Raw genomic sequence first — 17,249 nt, 5'->3', positions numbered from 1 at the left:
CAACAGAATAAATGCTAGTCTCATAATTGCCAAGTTCCCAGTTTGAACGAGTCGAGGAACGGGAACGAGGGTCGAGGATCGCTGGTGGCCAAAACTAGGGATCAATTGGGGTATACATCTCTGAACGACGGTTTGACGGGGGAAACGCGATCCTGTTAAATCGGGGACGATGAGCCCGGGTCGATCAGTCCTTCAAGAAAGCAAAAACAGATTAAGGAAAGAGTGCAATATCGCTACAGTTACGGCCACGGAATCGAATATTGAAAGCAAAAACAGATTAAGGCAAGAGCAAATTAAGGATATCCATCTGGTATTAGAGGAGCGCTGTTATTTTACGTCCTTTTCTGGCTTTTTGTTCCTCAATTATCTCCCCTACAGTTACGGCCACGGTGTGTTTTTTTTATTCCTCATACCTGCAACGTCCGTTTTCTTCATGGGAACGCGTACCAGCCGTCGAATCCTTTCGACCTACGCTTGATCCTGACCCTCGATTGAGGTCTATGGACCCGGGACACAGGACGCGGCATCGACCCGCATTCCCGGCTACTATGGTTAGTCTTATAGCAGCAGATTATATCATGCAAACAAACAACGTGGCCGACAAATTCAAAAACGAATGACCCGTCGACTTTTAATGACATTGATCACTAACCTTGAAAACATTGCAGAATCCAAAACCAATCCATTCTTCAATATCACGGAGTGTTTCTCAGAGAGCCTTCGGAAATGCTTCGTTGTCAACGCTAAACAATTTGGATAAAATGTCTTTGCTAGCAGCAGCTGTGACTACTCCAGAGGATTATTGCCATTGAACAAAACACCCATGATCTAAAAAAACATGGGCAGGTTTCAGATGGATATAATGTTAGCATCAATGAAAATCAGAAGCAGATTGCACTAACCAAACCTCCTACAAAGTCGTGTTTTCCTCTGGAAGCAAGTCATAGAGCATACAAAGTGCATGTGCATCACATATTCTAACATATGGATCCCTGGCACATGTCTAAAACCACTGACACGAGCCGAGCGACAACGTGTAATATTATACCAGGCTACCAGCCATGACGCAAAGGGCCCAAGTCCTCACTAAGGCCTTGTTCGGTTACACCCTTTGTCAAGAGGGTTGGAGGGGATTTGGGGGGATTTTGACTTGCAGAGGATTAAATCCACCTCAATCCCCGCCAAAACTGCTGCACAACCCTGTCAACCGAACACGGCCTAATGGGTTTGTTTGAAATACATTCTTGTGGAAATATGTTACTCCCTCCGTTGCTAAATATAGGGTGTATAGTTTTTGGCACGGAAATTAAAGAACACACGTTGAGGAAAAATTTCACAAGTTTTGGGCGAGATTACACCTGACTAATTGACACAAGAAAATAGAGGAGCTTGCCTAATATAAGGAAATGTAATTAAATCCTTAAAAAAATTATCTAAACGAGTGGTGCAACGCAATATAAAGGAGAGCTTCGTTCCGGCGCCTGCAGCAACAACAAGATTTCATTTACAATCTCTTCCCACAGCAAATGTCAATCGATTATGGAAGAAATAGCCTTCTTGTTTGGAATACAACAGTTGAGCATGATTCAAAGTTTCAAACTCATGCAGTACCGCATATTTGTCTACATCATCCAAAAGGATTTCCTTGGTCCAATTCAAACATGGACGAACTTGCATCTGCCCCATATTGTTCCTCCTGTTTCACAACCTACCCCGGCCACGTAATCTACTTAGGATCAATCATGGACAAACAGCAGCAATTCACACCGTATGATCTGGCTCGAAGTAATCACATGCAGAGAAGAATTCAGATGAGGGGTGCTTAGCTTACGTCTTGGAGTAGCGAGGAATTAAAGGTTGACGATCGAGCTTCTTGACCTCCAGCTAGCGACTGACCACGTGCGCCCAACGAACGCAAATCAGTGAGAGTTTCTACGGCATGGGATGAGACGAGGGAAGGGCAATTTTGTAGAAGCAAGCCTGCGGGAAGAGGTGAGCGACGTCAACGTCCATGGATATGAGGAGCTTGAGCGCGTCCACCTTGCCGGCGTGCGCCGAAGCGGAGGCCGAGGAGCGCCCGGATGGGGACGCCGTTGTCGAGGTTCGCGTCCTTGCCCATGCGCCGCCAACACGCACGACGCCCCTGCGCCTCTCGCCTGAAGCCCGAATATCCCCGCCCCTCTTCCGGGATAGGCACGCCTGCCCCGCTCTTTCCGGCCGCGACGGCGAGGCTGGGCGAAGGGATCTCGGCGGCCGCCGCGCGTTGCATCGGACATTGGGAGCGATTAGGTTTTAAATCCGCGCTAACCCGGCCCGGGCCCGGGTCTGGGCCGCGTTTCCTTTGGGCCCGCGTCCATCTGCGGTATAAAAGCACACGGGGCCCTCCCGTACGGCGAGGCCTTTCTCCTCTCGCCTGGATCCGTACGCCGGCCGTCTCTCCCCCCGAACCTCACGCCGGAGTGCAGCCTTCGCTGGCGCCGCATCCCCCTGCCCTCCACGGCAACCAGACGTGCACCCTTCTCCACTTCCCTTGCAGTCTCGCCGCGCCAGCCGCGCAGACTGGCTCGAGGTCAGTGAGCAGGGGATGTGGCAGCCGCCGGCGGCCACCGTGGGAGGGGCGTGGGGATTGCGCGTCGGTTCGTCTCCGTCCTTCCTACGAAGAGTGCGGAGACGGCGCGCTGATGGAGAATCGCGGCGGGGCGAGAGGATACGCCGACCGGCTGGCTGGCTACTACGGGTAAGGCAGATCGTATCGTACTGATGATGCTGTTTTCTAGTCCCACGTTGCCGATTTACAACTGTTTCCGTCGATTTATAAGCGTTTTCTTCAGGGCTGGTATCACCAAGCAGCAATACACGGAGACAGTAGAATATGCGATCTAGTATAGGGTGTACAGATACGGTACTGGGTGTCCGGGATACGGTCGGGGGGGGGGGGGGGGGGGGGGGGGGGAGTGGTGCATTGACACAATATGACGGTTGCCCTTTTCTCACTCAAATGTCATTTACTACTGCGCCGTTTCAATTGATCCACTGTGATTTATGGAGCTCTCCAACTTGTATTTTTTCACGCTTTTAATATCACCTCATAATTCTTGATGACAACTCACACTACTCTTCGACACGGTCCATCGCTTTTACGCTTACGTGCTTACTCAGTTTCATGTCTCTATACAGTGTATGCAATGTGGCAACGGCAGCGAATTTCTCCCACTTCCCTATATGACCTCTTCCTTCGTTATGGCGCATCCTTTCGATTTTCATGCCCTCACACCTCGCCACAAAATGGCAAGGCCGAACGTCTCATACGCACCACCAACGACATTCTTCGTGTTCTTCTCATACATGCTAACCTAGCTCCCCCATTTTGGGTTGAGGCCCTTCACTCTGCCACCTATGTTCTCAACCGCTGACCATTCTCCTTCATCTCAACTTGGTATCAGACGCATCTACAATCTTTCTCACTTCTGATATGAATCATCTTCTCCGGCGCGCGCGCGCAACTGGCCTCAACTCCCCATCGCCTGCTGGCCGCACGATCGCCGCCATTTTGGTGACTCGTGCTGTTCTGGCCGCTGATTGTGGAAAGGGGGTCGCACCTGCCGTCGCGCCCGCTGCCTCCACTTTCTCTTTGGCCGCCCGACGGTCGCCCTTGCGGCTCTCCTGCGACCATCCTCTGCACTGAAGGCAGCACCCTGGTCCCGTGCTTGAACCTGGGTGGCAGCGGCCCCATGGTGTCCCGTATGGACTGCGCTAACACCGGCCCGTCCTCCATCGTCGAACTGCCTCCGTCCATCGCTCACCACTTCTAGTCCAAGCTGGAACTCGAGCCCAGTGCTTACTCCAAATGGCGTCAGCTATTCTACTTCATTTGTTGCAAATACAATGTCCAACATCACCTCGACGTCGTCGTCGATCCCACCCACGAGAGCATCGTGTGGCGCAATGACGACCTCACTATTGTCCTCTGCATGGATGGTGTCATCGCCGAGGAGCTGCAGGACCTGGTGATGTCGCCAACAAGCACCGCCTAAGATGTGTGGCACAACTTCATCTCCTGTTCCAGGTCAACCAACTGGGTTGTGCCATCATCCTCGGCTCTGAGTTTCGAAACATGGTGCAATGCGATCTCTCCATCGCCCAGTACACCCGCCGCCTCAAGGTGCTCGTCGGCGTTCTCGGTGACATCAGTGAACACATTACCAACCAGACCATAACACTACAACTCATCCGGGGGCTTAGCCACAAACTTCAGGTGATGGCTACCTTGCTCCCGACGCAAGACCCATTCCCCTCCTTTCTCTAGGCTCGCTCCCGGCTGCTCTTGGAGGAGATCGCCGCCAACGAGTGCGCCCGTCTCGACGGTCATCCCAAGGCATCCTCCACCACCCTCAACGTCGGTCAGGCCGCCCACCACGGCTGAGCGTCCGATCGCGGCTTTGATCAGCGCCGCGGTCGGATGCGGAGTCGGGGTGGGTTGCCTGCCCGATGGTGAGGGCGGTGGAGGACAGCCGTCCAGGAGAGTGTGCTCTTTGGCGGTGATCCCCAAGAGCAGCCGGGGGCGAGCCTGGAGAGGATGGCCATCACTTGAAACTTGCGGCTCAGCCATCAGACGAGTTGCAACGTGAGGGTTTGGTAAGTGATGTGTTCACCGACGTCGCCTAGCGTGCCGGCGAGGGCCTTGAGGCGGCGACTATACTCGGCGACGGAGAGGTCGCCTTGTACTATGTTGCGGAACTCGGCGCTGAGGATGATCGCGCGGCCGGGCTGGTTGTCTCGGAAGAGGAGATGGAGTTGAGCCCACATGTCGTAGGCGGTGCTGGTTGGCGACGTCACCACGTCCTGCAACTCCTCGGTGGTGACACCATACATCCAGAGGATGATGGTGAGATCGTCGTTGCGCCAGACAGCTCTCTAGTGGGCGGGATCAGTGGTGGCGAGGTGATGTTGGACATTGTATTTGCAACAAATGAAATAGAATAGCTGACGCCATTTGGAGTATGCACCGGGCTCGAGTTCTAGCTTGGACTGGAAGTGGTGAGCGATGGACGGAGGTAGGCCGGCGGTGGAGGACAGGCCGGAGTCAGCGCAGTCCAGACGGAGCACCATGGGGATGCCGCCACACAGGTTCGAGCACGGCGTTAGTGCAGTGCGGAAGTGGCCGTGGCAGGAGCCGCAGGTGCGATCCACTTCCCCTGTATTGTTCATCTCGATGTACGTATATATACAGTTTAACGAGAGAGAGATAAGGGGGGTCGGGTAAGAGTACGACGACACTGGCCGGAATAGCCTGGCATGCAGGACGTGCTCTCGCACATAGAGCACGAGCTGTTAAGGCTCCTGAAGAACTGGTCTTGATAGTTAGCCACTGGAAGAGTGTTGCATGCATATTTCAACATGTTTCGATGGGAGATTAAGGAAAGAGTTCACCAAACTTGATTACGCCATAGGCAGGGGGATTATATACAGTTGATGCCGCACCTGGCCTAGTGGAGATCATGGCCACTACTCCAGGACGTGCGCACAACGGGCAGCACAGTCAAACACTATGCCGTATGTGCAAGGATATACATGTGCACATACGGTATGGTCTACATACTCAACAAAAAAACATTTGTTTTTTCCTAATATTAAGCAAATACTGTGTATTTCCGACCTGCAATACTGTTTCACATTCATAGTAGTTCCTTTGGTACGGGCTAGACTACTGAGGCTAGTTCCCTCTATTGGATGGACACAAAGCAACACATGTTATGTCAGTTTTCTTGGCTGATGATATACAGTCCTCAGATTCGTGGCAACTGTTATAGAAGAATCTGCAAAATTGATACACAATCCTGTGATCTTGGGCCTGCCATGTATAAGATTTCCCTTGGGCCTAATTTTCGAACTATATCCTTTGCTGTTTGAGCAATGCTTTATAGCAAATTATATTACCGCAGGAGTTGTAAATAGAAATATCCTTCGGTCTTTGTGCATCCATAGTTCGGTCTGTACAAACTTTAATTATGTATCGCATCCATAGTTGTATATATACCTTGCAGCATTGCCGCCTGCCAATCATAACAACTTGCTAGTTCAGAATAATCTCGTGATACCATGCGCTCTGTACACAGATAGCATGCACAGAGGTTTATATTTTCCGACTGGGTATTTCTTTTACCCTGACCTAGCAAATGACTTGAAACATCAAGCAGATCAAAACTGTGCAGGTAGAGTCGTTCTCTGTCTGCATGGTTTTAGTTTAGAATATAAAATGAATATCTAAGCTGAAGCGAAGAAGGGGAGCCTTGGGGCAGTGGTAAAGCTGCTGCCTTGTGACCTCCATGAGGTCACGGGTTCAAGTCCCGGAAACAGCCTCTTGCAGAAATGTAGGGAAATGTTGCGTACAATAGACCCAAAGTGGTCGGACCCTTCCCCAGACCCTGCGCAAGTGAGAACTACATGCACTGGGCTGCCCTTTATCTAAGCTGAAGGGACATGCATTGGGCCCCAACTGCATGCCTTTCCTATGTAATGTATAGCATGTAATGTTATAATCGAGTAAAGAGAACCCACACCATCCTTGGATTTTATTGTTGGGTTGTGAGAGCCTTAACTGACAACTAGTACATTGATCTTCAATGACCAATTGGCCTGCTTGAGCTAGCTACGAAGCCTATGACACACTTTAATCAAGCTGGCAGGGCAGGGTAACAGTTTTAGTGGACCATCCCCACCAACAGATGTTGATAGTGCCCAAGAGGATGTTGCTGACTAGTTAAACAGAGAGAGAAACCAGTGGGTGATGGTGACGTTTAGTTAACCTTGCCTATGATGGATGTATTTCCAAAGGGACAACATAATTGGGCAAAAAAAGGGAAAAGGCCGCAGCCGCCATGCTCTTCATCAGGCTTCTTTCGGTGCATCGCCTGAACTTGGCCGTGTGTGTGTATTCAGGAATGTCATCAGGCTGTGCTAAGCCTTCATAAAAATAGTCTAATTGTGTTCACACTTTCTATGTAGCATTCTGGTGCTCGTGATGACAAAGTCAATTAACAGCCAATTAACTGCAAGGTCTGCAATCATAATTGTGGGTGGGTGTCAAATCAGTGGCAACCACAGCGTAAAATGCCGCAAATTTGCCAAGATCAGTTTGAGTTGCGTCCTGTTACCGGACAACGAATCCGGTGGTTGTATTCAGATTCCGGTCGCCCCACATGGTTTCTGAAAGAACAAAATGAGGGATGCCATAGGCCCTCAAAGTGCAAAAGGCGTTTTTTTTTTAAGATCACCGGGGGAGGGCAAAGCCCTTCACCTGAATTTTCTTTTTCTATTTGATTCACACCCCCGGGAGGGAGACAGAAAGTTTTACATGAGATGGAGAGAGGGGGGGAGGATTACACAATCCACAAAAACATAGCACTGGCTACCTCCCAGGGTACGAGAACACCTGCAGCCATCTGTCGACACACGCCCGTTCAGCTACTTTCAGGCGTCCTTGCCACAGTGTCGAGTCTTCCCTACAGCATGCGAGAAGACGGGCGAGGGAGGGCACCCGCCCCACGGAAGACCACGGCATTCCTGTGCTTCCATAGCTGCCAGCAGCACAGAAGAGCGAAGGTAGCGCAAGCAGTATCTCCGACCACCCCCCAGACGTCAAGATCCTGGAGCGCGCCCACCTGATAGCCTTTGTCGACCACGTCGACCCCCACAGCCCGCCAGAATGATCGGGCGAAAGGGCACTCAAACACCATGTGATCCGCCGTCTCCAGTTTGCACGAACAGACAAGACAAGCAGCCCCCTCCGTCGTGACGATGGTCTTCCGCAACAGGACGTCTCTTGCGTTGACCCGTCGTTGGACCAGGAGCCACCCGAAGAAGCGAACGCGGGAGGGAGCAGCGCACCCCCAGAGGAACGCTGCGAACGACGCCTGCACGCCGCCGAATCTCTCCAGGGCGTAGACGGCTGCCGTTACGAGGCTCCCACGCGCGCCCGAGCACAACATCGGTCTGCGCTCGTCGTCACCGGGGCCCGTAGCATTATCGCCGATCAGGGCCAGAAGGGTAGCCCGCTCCACGGCGCCGGCAGAGGTAAGCCTGGGCACCAGCACACTGTCCAGGCCGCGCGCACGCACATGCCACACCGTGGCCTCCTTCACCGTCGTGTGTGAGTGCAGCACCGGAAGAGCCACCGCGAGAGGCCCACACGGGAGCCAGGAGTCGAGCCAGAAGGACGTCCGCCTTCCATCGCGCACCGTCACCCTGGTGATCCCGCGGTACAGCGGGAGCAGCCGCGCCAGCGCCTTGCTGTGCTCCCCCGCGCTCCTGCTTGCCGTTGACGAGAGAAGGGAGCGGTCGTCGAGCTCCGCCCACACCCATAGGGCCCATCTCGAGGACGAGGAGGCTGTGTGGAGCCGGTGTAGCATCTTGAGCAGTAGGCAGCGATTCTGCGTGGCGAGGTCTCGGACGCCCAGCCCACCCTCCGCCTTGGTCCTGCAAACGCGCTCCCAAGCCACCAGGCATTGTGCTCCAGAGGCGCGTTCGACCGCATTCCAGAGGAAGGCCCGACGGAGCGAGTCGAGCTCCTTGATCACCGCCAGCGGGAGCATCATCGCCGCCATGGCGTAAGTGGGGAGGGCGTCGAGAACAGCGTTGATCAGGACCAAACGCCCGGCCGGGGAGAGAAGACGAGCTCTCCATCCCGCCAGGTACTTGTCAACCTTCGCGATCAGGGGTAGGAAGTCAGCGAAGCAGAGCTTTTCCCACGACAACGGGAGCCCAAGGTAGGCTTGCGGGAACCCTTGAACGGCGCAGCCAAGGGCGCCAACGGTCTCCACCAACACCTCCTCGGGTACGTGCATGGGGACCAGAGTACTTTTGACGAAGTTGATGTCCAGCCCCGTCGCCGCCGCAAAGTCGTCGAGGATACGGCGGAGGCGGGCAGCGGCGCCGGTGTCCGCGCGAAGGATGACAAGCGTATCATCGGCATATTGCAGCACCAGGGGGGCTCGCCATCAACGAGAGGGTGGAACAGCCCCCCATCTTGCCTGATAAACTGCTGCAGCACATCGGCGACGATGAGGAAGAGATAGGGCGAGCATGGGTCACCTTGCCGCAGCCCCCGGCGCACCGTGAACCACCGCCCGGGCACGCCGTTCAGCAGCACCGCCGACCGCGAGGACTCGAAGATCAGGTCCATCCAGGCGCACCACCGGTCGGGAAAGCCGCGCGCCATGAGGATCCGGCGTAGCGCCCCCCAGTCGACCGAGTCGAACGCCTTGGCGAAGTCCAGCTTGAACACGAGGGCAGGCGCCCCCCGTTTGTGGCAGCACTGGACCACCTCGGCGGCATACACGAAGTTCTTGGAGATGCTCCTTCCCGCCAAGAACCCAGACTGGTCGACGTCGATGATGCCCCCGATCTGCTTCTGCAACCTCGAGGTGAGGCCACGGCAGAGGATTTTTACGTCCCCATTCTGAAGGGAGACTGGGCGGAAAGCGCCCGGCGTCGGCACGCCCCCACCTTTGGGCAGCAGGGCAATGTACGCGCGGTTGATGGCGTCGAGGTTCGCGGTGCCATCATGGACCGCGTCGAAAAGCCGCTGCAAGTCGCCCGCGACCGCACTCCAAGCGGCCTGGTAGAACGCGGGGCCAAGGCTGTCCGGTCCGGGCGCGCTAGTCCGGTCGAGGAGGTTCGCCGCCTCCTTGATCTCGCTGGATGAGAACGGCGCGACCAGGGCCGCCGCATCCACCCTCGGCGCGTCGCGGTAGAGAGCCTCAAGGTCGAAGCGCCACACGGAGGGGCGAGCCCAGCCCAACAGCTCTGAGTAGAAAGTGAGCAGGGCCGCCGCCTTCCCCGCATGGTCCATCACCATCGCGCCGTCGACGTCGAGGACACGGACCGTGTTGGCGCGGCGGCGGTGGGAGGCGCTCGCATGGAAGAAGCCGGTGTTCTCGTCCCCCTCACAGACAGCACGGCATTTCCCGCGCTGCTTCCAGTACGCGCTCTGCCGCCTGATCGAGGCCGCCAAAGCCGCGCGCGCATCCTTCCTGAGCTGTCTTTCATCAAAGGACAGGGGACGGCACTCCTCCCAGAAGTCAAGCAGGTCAATCACGAATTTGCAATTATTATCAAAAGTAGGAATGAATTTGTGGAGCCTTTTCCAAACCTTGGCCGCAGCCCGAAACCTTTTCTTGCGGGCTGCCAGGCAGCCCACTGCGCACCGACCGGCCCCCGTGCTCGACCAGGAGGGGAGGGGAGAGGGGAGAAATTGTGGGTCGTGGAGCCAAGCGTTCTCAAAGAAAAAGCGCGAGGAGGAAGGAATTCTCGTCGCCGCCTCCACTACCAGGGGCACATGATCCGAGGTAGGACGAGGACGAGACGACAGACACGAGTCCGGGAAGGCGACGTCCCATGAGGAATCAAAGAAAACGCGATTCAAATGTGCCAGAGTGGGGGGGTCCCACTTGCTCGTCCATGTAAAAAGCCGATCCGGCAGGGCGAGCTCGTGCAGAGCAAGAGAGTTAACGAGGGAGTTGAATACAGCCGCACGAGAAGCATCAAAACGGTTGTTATTCTTCTTGTGAGGGAAGCGGATGAGATTAAAGTCCCCTAGCACCAGCCAGGGGCCGGTGATGCCCAACGAGACCGACCGGAGGTCCTCAACAAAGTCCGCCGTCAAGGCATGATCAGAGGGGGCGTAAACGTTAGTGATCCTGAAGGAGAGAGCGCACCGCGTGGAAGAAAGGGAGGCAGTAAGCGTGTAACGGGAGGACGAGGACGAGGACAGACTCAGGACGCTGGGGTCCCAAGCGGTGACGATCCCACCTCTGCTACCATCCGCATCTTTGGCCACGAACGAACCGAGGCGGGTATGCAAGAACGAGCGAGCCTTAACGGTGGATAACTCAGATAGTTTGCTCTCCTGGATACAAGCGAGCACGGGGTTGACAGTGTGGATAGCGTTCCTCACTACGTTACACTTGTCAGCGTTCCCCAGCCCTTGCACGTTTCAACACAGGAACGAGAGTTTAGAGTACGAGGCACTATCCATCACAGACAGAAGCACCAAGTACAGAGAGGGAAGAAAACAGAGACGACACCACGCCCTTGACGGGGTACAAACTAACACCACAGCGGCGGACAGCACAAACGCTGTAGATACCCGCATAGTTAGCCCTAGGGCACGATAGAGGGCGGGGGGGATAGGCGCGACACAATGTGAAACACGGAGACATCTTAATCATCGGACCTAGCATGCACCGGGGCAGACGGGATCGCAGCCGCCGCGGTCAATGGGTTGAGCACCCCGTCAAGCATCTTCGCCTTCGCCACCTTAGACTTGAGGCGCGGCGAGCAGCCGGTCAGAGCATCACGAAGAGCCCTAAGCCGCATGGCCTTCTCTTCCATGCCCATCTAGTTGGACGGCTCGTCGTGGGCAATCCGCGCGCTCCGGCGTCGTTCGGGCGGCGGCGCCACCACACCGTCACCGGGCTCGTCAATCTCCACCAGCGCGATGCTGGAGCGACCGCTAGACGCCGAGGCCTGCCCGGCGGAGACCGCGCCGACCAGGGTAGGCGGGGCCCCACCAGGAGCAGGGGACGCAGGGACTCGGCGCGGCGGGCTGAGGCTCAGGGGGGAGCACCCAAGAGGCGCAACACACAGGCGAGGCGTTGCCCACCCCCGCGGGCCCCTCAGCATGTGCTCCCACTGGTTGCCCCAGGAGAACCGCGGCGTTGTGAGCAAAGGGAGGCGACAGCTCGGAGAAGAATGGGAGGTAGGCCCCGTCAGCAGAGAAGGAGTCGTCGCGGCTCCAGGCATGCACGGGACGCACCGCGACAATGTGCGTGCCCCACCGCCCCCCAGCGGCCACACGTCACAGGGGACGCGGCGCGGGTTCTTGAGAAAGACCACGGCCCGCACGGTGGCTAACTCGCGGCCAGACAGCACCAGGGGGTCGATCTCCAACACCTTGCCGAAGCCCGAGAACATGGCGGGGATGCAGTTCGGGGTGAGGAACTCGGCAGGGAAGCCGGTGGCGGCCAGCACCGCACACACGTCAAGGCGGGGAGCGACGCGGTCATACTCCTCCTCAGGGAAGAGGTCGATCCGCGCGCCCTCATGCATGAACGGCCGGCGGCGAAGCGCCTCACGTCTGTCCTCCCAGGTCGCGAAGCGGAGGTACATAGCCCCGAGCGAGGACGGGACGACCTCGGGCAGGAGGTGGCCGATGTTGTCGAGGACAGCAGCTTGCACCACAAGGGTGTCGTTGTGGAAGGCGTTGGGAGGGACGATGACGACGACGGCGAGCCGTTGCGCCGCGTCGTAGTCCCCTTCCGGCATGAAGACCTCCACGACGTCCGGACGCTCCGAGTCGGCAATGACCGAAGGGATGGAGTTGCCCGACGACATGGACGAGGCGGAACGCACGGAGAGACGTGAGTCCGACGAGTCGGAGGAGACGCGGTCCCGGAAGGCCAAGAGCCCGGGAGGCAGCCCATCCGAGCCCGGCGTCAGGACCTGGGCGTCCGGGGCCCCGCGCTCCCCAGCCAACCCAGGAGGAGAAGGCGGCGGCGAGCGGATCACCCCCGTGATAGAGATGTCGCGGTTGCTAGGCGGGGAGTGCGGCGCGTCGGCGGCAACGCCGGCCGCAACCACGGAGGGGGGCGGGGCGGAGCTCGACTCGCCCACCTCCAGCCGCCGGGGCTGGATGGGAGAGGCCCGCCCAGGGGAAGCCGAGGGCCGAGCGCGCGGGTAGGGGGTGGACTGGCGGCGAGCAGGGGGAGGCGGAGGCGCCGCGCCCGTGCGCCCGGGGAAGGAAGCAGCCTTGGGAGGGGCGGTACTGCGTTTCGGGGCCATGGCACAACGAGGGGAGGACGCGCGATGCCCAGACACGCGACACCGCCGGCACCGGACGGGGTCCCGGCAGTCCTTGACGTAGTGGCGGATGGAAAGACAACGGAAGCAGCCGTTGAGCGAGAGCTCTGGCTGTGGGGGGCGAGGTGTGGAGTGTTTGGCTGGAGCAGCGGGGGAGAGAAGCGCCTGAAGGTAAGGGCTGGTCTCCACCAGCGACGCAGTGAAGGCGGCAGGTGAGGGTGGGTCGCGGGGAGTGAATGGGTCGCCCGCGCCCGCATGGGGCGCAGCCACGGTCTTGTCGCCCGCGCCGCACGCGGTGTCACCCCATCGAACGACAGGATGGATGGAGACAGGGCAGTCAAGGCGGGCGACAGTGACCTCAGGGTCCAATCTCAGCCAATCGCAACTAGGGACGGGGGTCAGCGGCGTGGGCAGGGGGAGTAGTGGAGGCCTCTGCGGCGCCGCGCGGATGTGACAGCGGATGGGCAGCAGTTTAAGACGAGGGCGACGAGGGACAGCAGACGTAGTAACACCGAGTTGGTGCAAGAGGCGCCGCACGCGAGCCGCGCATTTACGCGAAGATGCCACGTCAGCCTCCGCCTCGCGGAGGGAGGCGTGGACGCCCAGGTTGACGGCGACGAGGAGCCCCGGCGAGACTGCCACCAGGAACCGCGCCACCGCGGCACTCGCCACCCGAACCGAGAACACGCGCGGCGCTATCTGAACCGCACGCAGCCGCTCCGGGGGGGCGCAGAAGAAGTACGACAGGAGGGAGGACACGCCGTCGCAAGAAAAGCAACCGGCGACGAACGGCACGACGACCCAAACGGTGCCGGGGTCGGAAAGAGCAGGGAACTCCGAGGGGTCGAAGGCGACACCAGAAAGGAAAGCAGCGACGACACGGGCGCGGAAGGCGATACCTGGGCGCAGAGCGGTCCGGGCAGCGGACAAGGAGCGGAGCCGGCGGCCGCTCCGGCGCTCCATCGGCGCCGGACAGGCCCAAGCAGAGAGCAGGAGGTGACGTGGGTGGAGGGGCGGCGGGATCGGCGCCGCCCGACGAGTCGCCAGGCGAGTCGCGGGAGCCCATCCCGACTTCTCATCACTTTCTTGGGCCTCCGCAGTATCAAAGTGCAGGAATTCAAGGGCCGAGACCTGGTCCAAGATCGTGGATGCGATGCAGCCCAAAAGGCGTTTTGATCTATGGCGAAGTTCTAGGGCTTCAGAGAACACTTGTAAGCTGATATAGCTGCACTGGCGCAGTCATATGTCACAAGCTTATCTCCAGGGAATACAAGCTGCCAATGTGGAATCACAAATTATGTATTTGGAGAAAAGAATAACTTGTGATGCTGTGAATGCATATGCTTGCACAACCTAGTGCTTTTTGCCAGTGCTGAAGCGTTTACACAGTTTGGCATTGTTGCCTAGTAGGTAGTTTCTGTAGCTGTTGTGACTTATGACACTATGTGCACATTGTTGTACCGTCTGTAGAAATTAGGGAATACCTCAAGGCTAGTGGTATCAATTTTATTTCTTTCAAAAAGGGACTCCATTATTTTTATTTTGTATTTGATGAACAATACATTGTACAATGTCGAGTCTAACTATTTCAGAGAGTTATGTTGACGACGAATCATCTAATGGCTGACAGAGCCTTCACAAATTAGGGAAGACTCTCGCCCAATACTATCACAAAGAGATACAAACTGAAACTAGCAAGATTTCCAAATAGAAAGCATTGAGGAAGAACTAATGCAAACTGTTTGAAAGAAATTATGTGCAAAAACTCTAGTTTCCAATGAAAATGTCTGGCTAAGCCTATATGAGACCATTGTTCATGATTAAAGTAAACATGACTGCTGGTCCACCTGCCCTGCAATTCAATAGCCCATACATTTCCTTTCATTTATGTTGACAACCACGCGCAACATTGTGAGCTATTTAGAACCTTTCGTCTAATTTGAACTACATATGCACATTTGAGAGCTATACTGATTTTCCTGATATGATGCCATTTAGATGGACACTTGTATGTTTCTCAATCCTTAGCTTGGTCCAGACAGGTCTTACAGCTAAGGAAAAGAAATATGAACAAATCTTAGTTAATTCACGAGTAAAAACACATCCATTCCAACACCCTCTTTCTTAATCCACGAATAGCAGACTCATGTCTCACAGAAGAAAAAGAAATTACCGTTTCAAAAAGGAAAAAAAGTAGTACTACTAGTAGTAAGCGAAAACAAATCTTTCATGGCCTTCCTCGTGCCCAAAAGAGACAGGCACGGCACGGGACACCTGGCCAAAGCAGGAAGCGAGTAGGACTGATTAACTATCGCAAATCTAATCCTCGTTTCAAAAATCCTATCGCAAATCTGCAGTCTCCCAGATTTTCTTCTCATCGCGGGTCCCCGCCGACGCCGATCCTCCGGGAGCCCACGCCACGCCTCCAGCCGACTACACCTACACGTACCCCGCACCGCCGGCCACGCGTCCCTCGGAATCCACCCGCCGCGTGCCACCCTTCCCGTTATAAACCCGACCCATCCCTCCTCCTACGTTACTCACAGCCTCGCAGCAACCAGAACAATCCAGCAAACTCATCGCACGAGCATCAACAGCAGCAGAGAGAAGCAAACCGGCCGGCCGGCGAGATGGCGCAGGAGAGCCTGAGGCTGGTGTGCCCGCCGGTGTCGGCGCACGAGGGGCGGCTGCCGCGGCAGTACACGCTGGAGGGGCAGGGCGCGAAGAAGGACATCTCGCCGCCGCTGGAGTGGTACGGGGTGCCCGACGGCACGCGGTCGCTGGCGGTGGTGGTGCAGGACGTCGACGCGGACGAGCGGGTGCCGTGGACGCACTGGGTGGTCGTCAACATCTCGCCCGAGGAGAAGGGGCTGCCCGAGGGCTTCTCCGGCGCCGGGGGCAACGCCAACGCCGGCGGCGGCGACGGCGGCGTCCAGGAGGGGGTCAACGACTGGAAGCAGCCCGGGTGGCGCGGCCCCGTCCCGGACTCCCACGGCCACCGCATCCAGTTCCGGCTCTACGCGCTCGACGACGTGCTCAGCCTCGGCAACAAGGCAAGTGCACCTACAAACTTCAGTCGTAGAGACTCTGCTCTGAATGAACTCTGGCGTGTGACAGACAGAGTACTGATTCGTGGTGCTGGATTTTGCAGGTGACTGTGGACAAGGTCATGGAGGCCATCGAGGGGCACGTGCTGGGGGAGGCCGAGATCACGGCCGTGTTCTAAGGAGTTCTTGTGGATTTTGACACTCGGCTCTCTGTGTGTGTGACCTGCTTGTTACTTCTTGCGAATTGTGTGTGGTCTGTTCTGTAGCGTGCCTGTATACGCATGGCAACGAGCAGCCTTTGTAATTTTGATCCAATAAATGAAGTGACTTCTTATCAGCCGGGTACTGTTGCACGACAGATCTTTGTGACTGCAATCCATTTTAATCACTGTGGTCGAAGGAATGGAAACTGGCAAATACCATTTGTGACATCAAGCACCAGTGGTCTAGTGGTAGAATAGTACCCTGCCACGGTACAGACCCGGGTTCGATTCCCGGCTGGTGCAGATCTTTTTTTTCTGCTCAGTGAGAGAGAAAAACTCGCGTGGAAGAGAGCTAAGGCCAACCCCACCGCACGAACCCCGAACGGACTCCCGGTTTGGGTTCGAGGCGCCCTCGTCGCGTCAGAGCGACCCAAAACGTCCGCCCCCTTCCCCGCGGAATCTCGTCGCGGCGCAGCGCTCGCCGAGCCCGCGCCGTCCCGCTCCTCCTTCCTCCGACCACCGCTCCCCACGGCGCCGTGCTCGCCGAGCCCGCCCGCCCGCGCCGTCCCGCTCCCCCGACCACTGCTCCCCACGGCGCCGCCGAGCACCCTGCCGTGGTGCACTACCACGGCATGTACGAGTGCGGCGGCGAGCTGCAGATCCTGCTCGAGTACATGGACGCCGGCGACATCTGGAGCTTCGGCCTCAGCATCCTCGAGTTCTACCTCGGCAGGTTCCCCATCGGCGAGAACCTCGGCCGACAGGGCGACTGGGCCGCGCTCATGGTCGTGATGTCGTCGCCGGCAGCCGTTGCGCCCGCGCCCGCACGCGCCGCTGCTCGCCACCCTACCGCTGCCCCGCGTGCTCGCCGTCTGCCAGTCGCGGCTGCCGTGGTCGGGAGGCTGGTGCTGGTTGGCCCGCCGGCAGGGAGGCCGTGCCCATGCCCTGCTCCGGCGGCCCTCGACGCGGTGTGCCATGAATAGTGGAAATAGAGGAGAGAGAAGGGATGGGTGGGTGGGTGGGTCCCTCAGGTTTCAATGACAGGTGGGCCAGACTCATGTGCAGACGGACACAGGGGACAGCAGGGACGCAGAAAAACGTCCGGCTCGTGTCCGCTTTTGCCCCAAAACGAGACCAACTT

The 17,249-nt window shown here is 57.1% G+C and overlaps 3 protein-coding genes and 1 non-coding gene across 4 annotated transcripts; 3 read left to right on the top strand and 1 right to left on the bottom strand.

Annotated features, from left to right (window-relative positions):
- Nucleotides 1-2,011: 2,011 nt before the first annotated feature.
- On the top strand, nt 2,012-4,423 carry LOC141035207 (uncharacterized). Its single transcript, XM_073506337.1, has 4 exons — nt 2,012-2,101; nt 3,858-4,007; nt 4,067-4,255; nt 4,307-4,423. Exons 1-4 carry the CDS (start codon nt 2,012-2,014, stop codon nt 4,421-4,423), a joined length of 546 nt encoding a protein of 181 aa, XP_073362438.1.
- A 3,079-nt stretch (nt 4,424-7,502) lies between these two features.
- LOC141035192 (uncharacterized) lies at nt 7,503-11,397 on the bottom strand. Its single transcript, XM_073506336.1, has 3 exons — nt 11,245-11,397; nt 8,912-10,906; nt 7,503-8,702 (listed from the first exon to the last, which is right to left on the bottom strand). Exons 1-3 carry the CDS (start codon nt 11,395-11,397, stop codon nt 7,503-7,505), a joined length of 3,348 nt encoding a protein of 1,115 aa, XP_073362437.1.
- A 3,997-nt stretch (nt 11,398-15,394) lies between these two features.
- On the top strand, nt 15,395-16,242 carry LOC109752199 (uncharacterized). Its single transcript, XM_020311103.4, has 2 exons — nt 15,395-15,911; nt 16,010-16,242. The coding sequence occupies exons 1-2, from the start codon at nt 15,489-15,491 to the stop codon at nt 16,082-16,084; spliced, it is 498 nt and encodes a 165-aa protein (XP_020166692.1). The 5' UTR covers nt 15,395-15,488; the 3' UTR covers nt 16,085-16,242.
- Nucleotides 16,243-16,340: 98 nt separating this feature from the next.
- Nucleotides 16,341-16,411, top strand: TRNAG-GCC (transfer RNA glycine (anticodon GCC)). Its single transcript has one exon. It is a non-coding gene; the product is annotated as a tRNA-Gly (tRNA).
- Nucleotides 16,412-17,249: the final 838 nt, after the last annotated feature.

Source organism: Aegilops tauschii, chromosome 1 (genome assembly GCF_002575655.3).
Source record: "Aegilops tauschii subsp. strangulata cultivar AL8/78 chromosome 1, Aet v6.0, whole genome shotgun sequence".
NCBI lineage: Eukaryota > Viridiplantae > Streptophyta > Magnoliopsida > Poales > Poaceae > Aegilops > Aegilops tauschii.
Note: the sequence above shows the minus strand (reverse complement) of the source record. Positions and strands in the feature narration are given on the sequence as shown.

What these genes read in the sequence shown, in the direction of transcription:
- LOC141035207 (XM_073506337.1), top strand. Translation starts at nt 2,012, where the DNA reads ATGGATATGAGGAGCTTGAGCGCGTCCACCTTGCCGGCGTGCGCCGAA. An exon ending in ATGGGGACGCCGTTGTCGAG is followed by an intron (nt 2,102 to 3,857) that starts GTTCGCGTCCTT and finishes AAATGGCGTCAG; the next exon opens with CTATTCTACTTCATTTGTTG. An exon ending in GGCTTAGCCACAAACTTCAG is followed by an intron (nt 4,256 to 4,306) that starts GTGATGGCTACC and finishes TCCTTTCTCTAG; the next exon opens with GCTCGCTCCCGGCTGCTCTT.
- LOC141035192 (XM_073506336.1), bottom strand. Translation starts at nt 11,397, where the DNA reads ATGGGCATGGAAGAGAAGGCCATGCGGCTTAGGGCTCTTCGTGATGCT. An exon ending in CTGCGATCCCGTCTGCCCCG is followed by an intron (nt 10,907 to 11,244) that starts GTGCATGCTAGG and finishes GCTTGTATCCAG; the next exon opens with GAGAGCAAACTATCTGAGTT. An exon ending in CGCCGCTGCCCGCCTCCGCC is followed by an intron (nt 8,703 to 8,911) that starts GTATCCTCGACG and finishes CTGATCGCGAAG; the next exon opens with GTTGACAAGTACCTGGCGGG.
- LOC109752199 (XM_020311103.4), top strand. Translation starts at nt 15,489, where the DNA reads ATGGCGCAGGAGAGCCTGAGGCTGGTGTGCCCGCCGGTGTCGGCGCAC. An exon ending in TGCTCAGCCTCGGCAACAAG is followed by an intron (nt 15,912 to 16,009) that starts GCAAGTGCACCT and finishes TGGATTTTGCAG; the next exon opens with GTGACTGTGGACAAGGTCAT.